This window comes from Dipodomys ordii, unplaced genomic scaffold, assembly GCF_000151885.1.
Source record: "Dipodomys ordii isolate 6190 unplaced genomic scaffold, Dord_2.0 Scaffold11, whole genome shotgun sequence".
In the NCBI taxonomy this organism is placed as follows: domain Eukaryota; kingdom Metazoa; phylum Chordata; class Mammalia; order Rodentia; family Heteromyidae; genus Dipodomys; species Dipodomys ordii.
Window position 1 is genome coordinate 1,331,493 of NW_012267227.1, and position 5,597 is coordinate 1,337,089.

General features: G+C 41.7%; 1 protein-coding gene across 4 annotated transcripts in view; it reads left to right on the forward strand.

Moving 5' to 3' along the window:
• Positions 1-5,597, forward strand: part of Tipin (TIMELESS interacting protein) — a 20,476-nt gene that overhangs the window by 3,908 nt on the left and 10,971 nt on the right. For all 4 annotated transcript variants that reach the window (XM_013010045.1, XM_013010048.1, XM_013010046.1 and 1 more), the window contains 3 exons: positions 1,044-1,181; positions 1,890-1,962; positions 3,416-3,491. In XM_013010045.1, coding sequence (XP_012865499.1) covers positions 1,052-1,181; positions 1,890-1,962; positions 3,416-3,491 — 279 coding nt within the window. In that variant the 5' untranslated portion in view covers positions 1,044-1,051. The remainder of the gene's footprint in view (positions 1-1,043; positions 1,182-1,889; positions 1,963-3,415; positions 3,492-5,597) is intronic.

Sequence of the window (5,597 nt, forward strand, 5' to 3'; positions counted from 1 at the left end):
CCACTTGAGCCACAGCTCTACTCCCAGTTTTCTGTGGCTAATTGGAGATAATAGTCTCACGGACTTTCCTACCCAGGCTGTCTTTGAACCTCGATCCTCAGATCTCAGCCTTCTGAATAGCTAGTTTTACAGGTGTGAGCCACTGGCGCCCGGCTTTGGGGCTTTATCTTTGTCCCTAAAAGCCAGAAGTCACAAAATACTTCAGCTAAATTTTAATGTGGTCAGCTTTATATTTGCAAGATTGAAAGAGGCAAAAGTAGATGGGAAGGCCAGTTGCCTATGGCTCATGCCTGTAATCCTAGCTACTATGGAGGCTGAGAGATGAAATCTTGGTTCAAAACCAGCATAATTAGAAACATCTTTGAGACTCTTATCTCTGATTAGCCAGCAAAATGCTGGATTGAAGCTATGACTCAAGTGTTCAAAGCACTAGCCATGAGCAAAAAAACAGTGAGAACATGAAATATTGTTTTATGAGGTGATTACAATATAAAGAAGAAGGTTCAAGAGGTTAAAAGGTTAAAGTGTCAGGTGTTGCTGAGAGGTCAAACAAGATGATACTGAAAAACACTTGTGTTTTCAGTCAGAGGATAATGTTCTGTTCTTCAAGGGAAACAATGAACAGAGCACTAGGCCCTTTAAGGTTGGAGATTAACTCAGTGGTAGGACTTACTTGTCTCCCATACTTGATCCATAGTCCTGAAAGAAAAAAGAAGGGAAAAAAGCTAGTTAGGGGTAAATGATCCATGTCTTGCTCACTTCACATCATTTTGGATCCCAGTTTAAAATCTAAAAATCAAGTGAATCCTTTTATGATCAAGGGAACTCAGTAATTGATATAAAATGATTTGTTCAAAAATTATATTACTTAGTGGCGAGATCCACATTACAGTTAAGTTTGGCTTTCAGCCTAGTCTTTTTCCTCTATAATTTTACTTCCCTGCTTTTTAGGATGAAGCATGAATCTTTGCTATAGATGGAATTTGATTGTAATAGGATTGTAATCGGGTGAATAAACATAATGGCATTTTTTTTTTCTCTAGGGGAAAAGATGGTAGAACCACAAGAAAATGGCTTGGTGGATCTTCCAGATTATGAACACGTTGAAGATGAAACTTTTCCTCCTTTCCCACCTCCAGCTTCTCCAGAGAGAGATGGTGCAGAAGCTGAGCCTGATGAAGGTCAGCATGGAGATTTGTCCCATAGTTCTGTATGTATATGTATCATGGTACTGGGGTTTGAACTCAGGGCCTGGGTGTTGTCCCTAACCTTTTGCTAGAGGCTTGTTCTCTACCACTTAAGCCACAGCTCCACTTTCAGCTGGTTTTTTTGGTTGTTAATTGGAGATAAAGGAAAGCCTCAGACTTTCCTGCCCAGGCTGGCTTTGAACTACAATCCTCAGATCTCAGCCTCCTGAATAGCTAAGCTGATAGATGTGAGCCACCAGCTCCCAGCTCCCAAGGAGTACTTATTATTTGTTATTTTTTGAGATAATTCCGCTCTGCAGCCCAAGTTGGCCTTATATCTAGGACTGTCCTGCTTCAGCATCCTGAGGGCTGGGATTATAGACATGTACCATATTTAATTCTGTCAGCATAGAAACAATACATTATTTTATTTGGGTCCTGTTGTGGGGCCTGAACTCTGGGCCTGGGCGCTGTCCCTCAGCTCTTCAGCTCAAGGCTAGCGCTCTACCACTTGAGCCACAGCGCCACTTCTGGCTTTTTTCTTTTTGCTTATGTGGTGCTGAGGCATCGAACCCAGGGCCTCATGCATGCAAGGCAAGCGCTCTACCTCTGAGCTCTGCCTCTACCACAGCCACCAGAAACAATACATTTTATAAGTAAGGCTTACGTTATTTAGGACTAACTCTTGATCTGTTTCACTAGAGTCAGGGAGAAGAGTACCTGTTCCCCCAAAGAGAATAGTTAAAAGGAAGCTACCCAAGTTGGATGCTCAGAGGTATGTACATTTACTGCTTCTTCTACATTTATACTTTTTCTTTCCATCATTGCTTTCTTCTTATGCTAGAAGCTTTGGATTTGGATGATTTGGGGGGCTATTTAATTTTTTTTTTAGCAGTTTGGAGTTTAACCGAGAACTTCAAACTTGCTGAGCAAGCATTTTACACTTGAGTCATATCCCTTTTTGCTTTTGAGATACAGTCTTGTTTTTTTTTTTTTTTGCATGTGCTGGCCTGGACAAGGGTCTTTCCATGTACACTTCTCTTCTTCCCCCCTCCCCCTTCCCCTATCTCTCCCCCCCCTTCTTCTTCTTCCTCCTCTTCTCCCTCTCTTCTCTTCGTCCTGGTCCTGGTCCTGGTCCTGGTCCTCCTCCTCCTCCTTTTCTAACACCTCCTCTCCCCCTCCTGGAGCTTGAACTCAGGGTCTGGGCACTGTCCTTGAGTCTGTCTGTGCTCAAGGCTAGCACTCTACCACTTGAGCCACAGCATCACTTCTGGCTTTTGCTGTTTATGTGGTACTGAGGAATTGAACCCAGGGCTTCATGCATGCTAGGCAATCACTCGACCACTGAGTCACATCATTCCCAGCCCTACACTTCACTTCTTAGCAGGGGTGACCAGGCATGCATTACCATGCCCAGCATTAAGTGTTGAGCTGTTTTCTGGCGGGTTTTTTTGGTCAGACTGGCCTTGAGTTTCAGTCTTTGTGTTCTCAGTCTCCTTAGTAGCTAGGATGACAGTCAAGTACACCATGCCTATCTCATTGTTTGAGATGGGGTTTTACAAACTCCCTAACCTCCCTCTCTTTTTTTTTTTTTTTTTGGTCGGTCGTGGGGCCTGAACTATGGGCCTGTGTGCTGTCCTTCAGCTCTTCAGCTCAAGGCTAGTGCTCTACCACTTGAGCCACAGTGCCACTTCTGGCTTTTTCTACTTATGTGATGCTGAGGAATTGAACCCAGGGCCTTATGCATGCAAGGCAAACACTCTACCACTGAGCCACCTTCCCAGCTCCACAAACTCCCTAACCTCTCTAACCCCTTTCCTTTAACTGTGATCCTCCCAATCGCTGATAAGATCCTTCCTCCCAATCTCACTGGGTGTAAGCCCCCAGTGCCTAGCATGAGATCTGATACTTTTTTTTTTGCCAGTCATGGTGCTTGAACTCAGGGCCTGGGCACTGTTCCTGAGCTACTTTTTGCTAAAAACTAGCAATCTATCATTTGAGCCACTGTACTACTTCTGCTTTTTCTGTTTATATGATACTGAGGAATCGAACCCAGAGCTTTATGCATGCTAGGCAAGCACTGTACCAACCACTAAGCCATATTACCAGACCAAGAGCTGATATTTTTGTAAATTTTTTTTTTCAGTTCAAAGGAAAATGTTTTCTTACGGTCTTGGTTTCGACATGACTGGAAAGCTTAAAAAGGCAAAATATATGTTTATTTACAGATTAATTTCAGAGAGAGGTCTTCCAGCCTTAAGACATGTATTTGATAAAACAAAATTCAAAGGTAAAGGTCATGAGGTAAGAAATATCTAGTTTTTATTTTGTGTATGTATGTATGTAGTTAGGTATGTATGTATGTACATAAGAGAATGTAACACTGAGTTTTCTTTTGTCACAAAACTAAACATAAAATCGGGTATTTAGAAAACCATATCCAGATCCATTAGTTGTTCTTTTTCTTTTGTTGTTGTGGTGGTTGTGGGCTTGAATTGAGAGTCTGGGTGCTGTTCCTGAACTCTTTTATACAAGACTAGCCCTCTACCACTTTGAGCCACAATGTGACTTCCAGTTTTCTGGTAGTTAATTGGAGATAAGTGTCTTATGAGGACTTTTCTGCCTTGGCTGGCTTTGAACTCCAATCCTCAAATCTCAGCCTCCTGAGTAGCTAGGGTTACAGACATAAGCCACTCGTGCCTGGATTGTTGTTCTGGTTGAAATTTTCAAGAATACTCAGAATTTTTTAAGTCTTTATCATATTCATAATGAGCTATTGTTAAAATAAGTAAACTTACATGAAGAACATGCTTTTCCTGTTTCGTTAGTGGATCTAGGGTGTGCTATGAGAGTGTACTCTATTCTAATGTATTTTGCCCTTGAAAATTTTACTATTTTCTTACAATACTTTACTATTTTCTCATAATTTTAAGTCCTCACTGCTGTTTTTCCCCCTACATGTATGATTTGAAATTCTCTGTATTTAATTTTTTCCCTTTTGAAGTTATTATGTTGCAGTGCTAGGGATCAAACGGGGGCCTCACACACGGTGAGTGCTCTATCACAGAGTTATGCTCCTAGCTTAGTTTCTTCTTGTGCCCTTAATTCTGAGATGACTTTGTTGTTTGGGGGGGGGGAGGGAGAGAGAGAGAGTCGCTTCTCTAGGCAGAGGCTGTGGGAACCCATGGGGCTTAGAGGAAAATCCACCTCAGAGAGAGAGAGAGAGAGAGAGTGTGTGTGTGTGTGTGTGTGTGTGTGTACTGGGATTTGAACCCAGGCTCTTACACTCTTGCTTTGCTCTTTTGCTCAATGCTGGCATTGTACCACTCAAACCACACCTAAACTTTGGGCTTTTTGCTGGTTCACCGGAGATAAGAATCTCATGGATTTTTCTGTCTGGGCTGTCTCAAATCTCCATTTCCACAGTAGCGAGGATTACAGGCATGCACTACCAGTGCCTGGACTGAGGTGATTTTTGGGAGGAAAGTGGTAATCTAGCTTTTCCTAACAACTGGAAAATAACCCTATCTGCTTTAATTTCTGAACTAATTTACCTTTATTATCAGAAGGGGAGAGTGAGGAGACATTGTGCTCTCATGATTATTTAGTCATTGGTAGAGTTGGTTGTTTTCTTCAGTGTTTACTTTGTGTCAGATATTCTATTTGATTAATTCTATTAATTGTGTGTATTATCTTAATTTCATGCAGGAGGAAATAGGCAGAAAGAAGCAGCTGGTTTGTAAGTGGTAGATGTCAGGCCTCAGTCTGTGTGTTCTGTTTCATACGCTAGGCTTTCATTCACTATCCTGTTTTATAACATTGCTAAGTAAAGAATGAGATATTTTACAGGGAAACCAAGAATTCATTTATTATTAGTCCAGTTTATTAAGCTTGATTTTATGTTTTCTTTTTCTTTTTTTTTTATGGTATAGGACATGCTGTGATATATAGGATGGCCTGGAATTATAGAACCCAGGTTTGCCTTAAACTTGAAATCTTCCTGTGGCCACCTCCCTAGTATTGGGATTACAAGTGTGTGTCACCAAGCATAGCTTTATTTTTTTCAATTAATGTATTTATTGTGCTAGTCCTGGGGCTTGATCTCAGCCTTGGTGCTGTCTCTGAGCTGTTTTGCTCAAAGCTAGTGCTCTCTACTGCTTGAGCCAAAGCTCCACTTCAGGCTTTTTAGTAATTAATTAGAGATTAGAATCTCATGGCTTTTCTTGCCTGGGCTGGCTTTGAACCATGATCTTCAGATCTCAGTCTCCTGAAATAGCTAGGATTATAAGCATAAGCTACTGGCACCCACCTTTTTTTTTTTTTGTCAGTCATGGGGTTTGAACTCTGGGCCTGGGTGCTGTCCCTCAGCTCTTCAGTTCAAGGCTAGCACTCTACCACTTGAGCCACAGC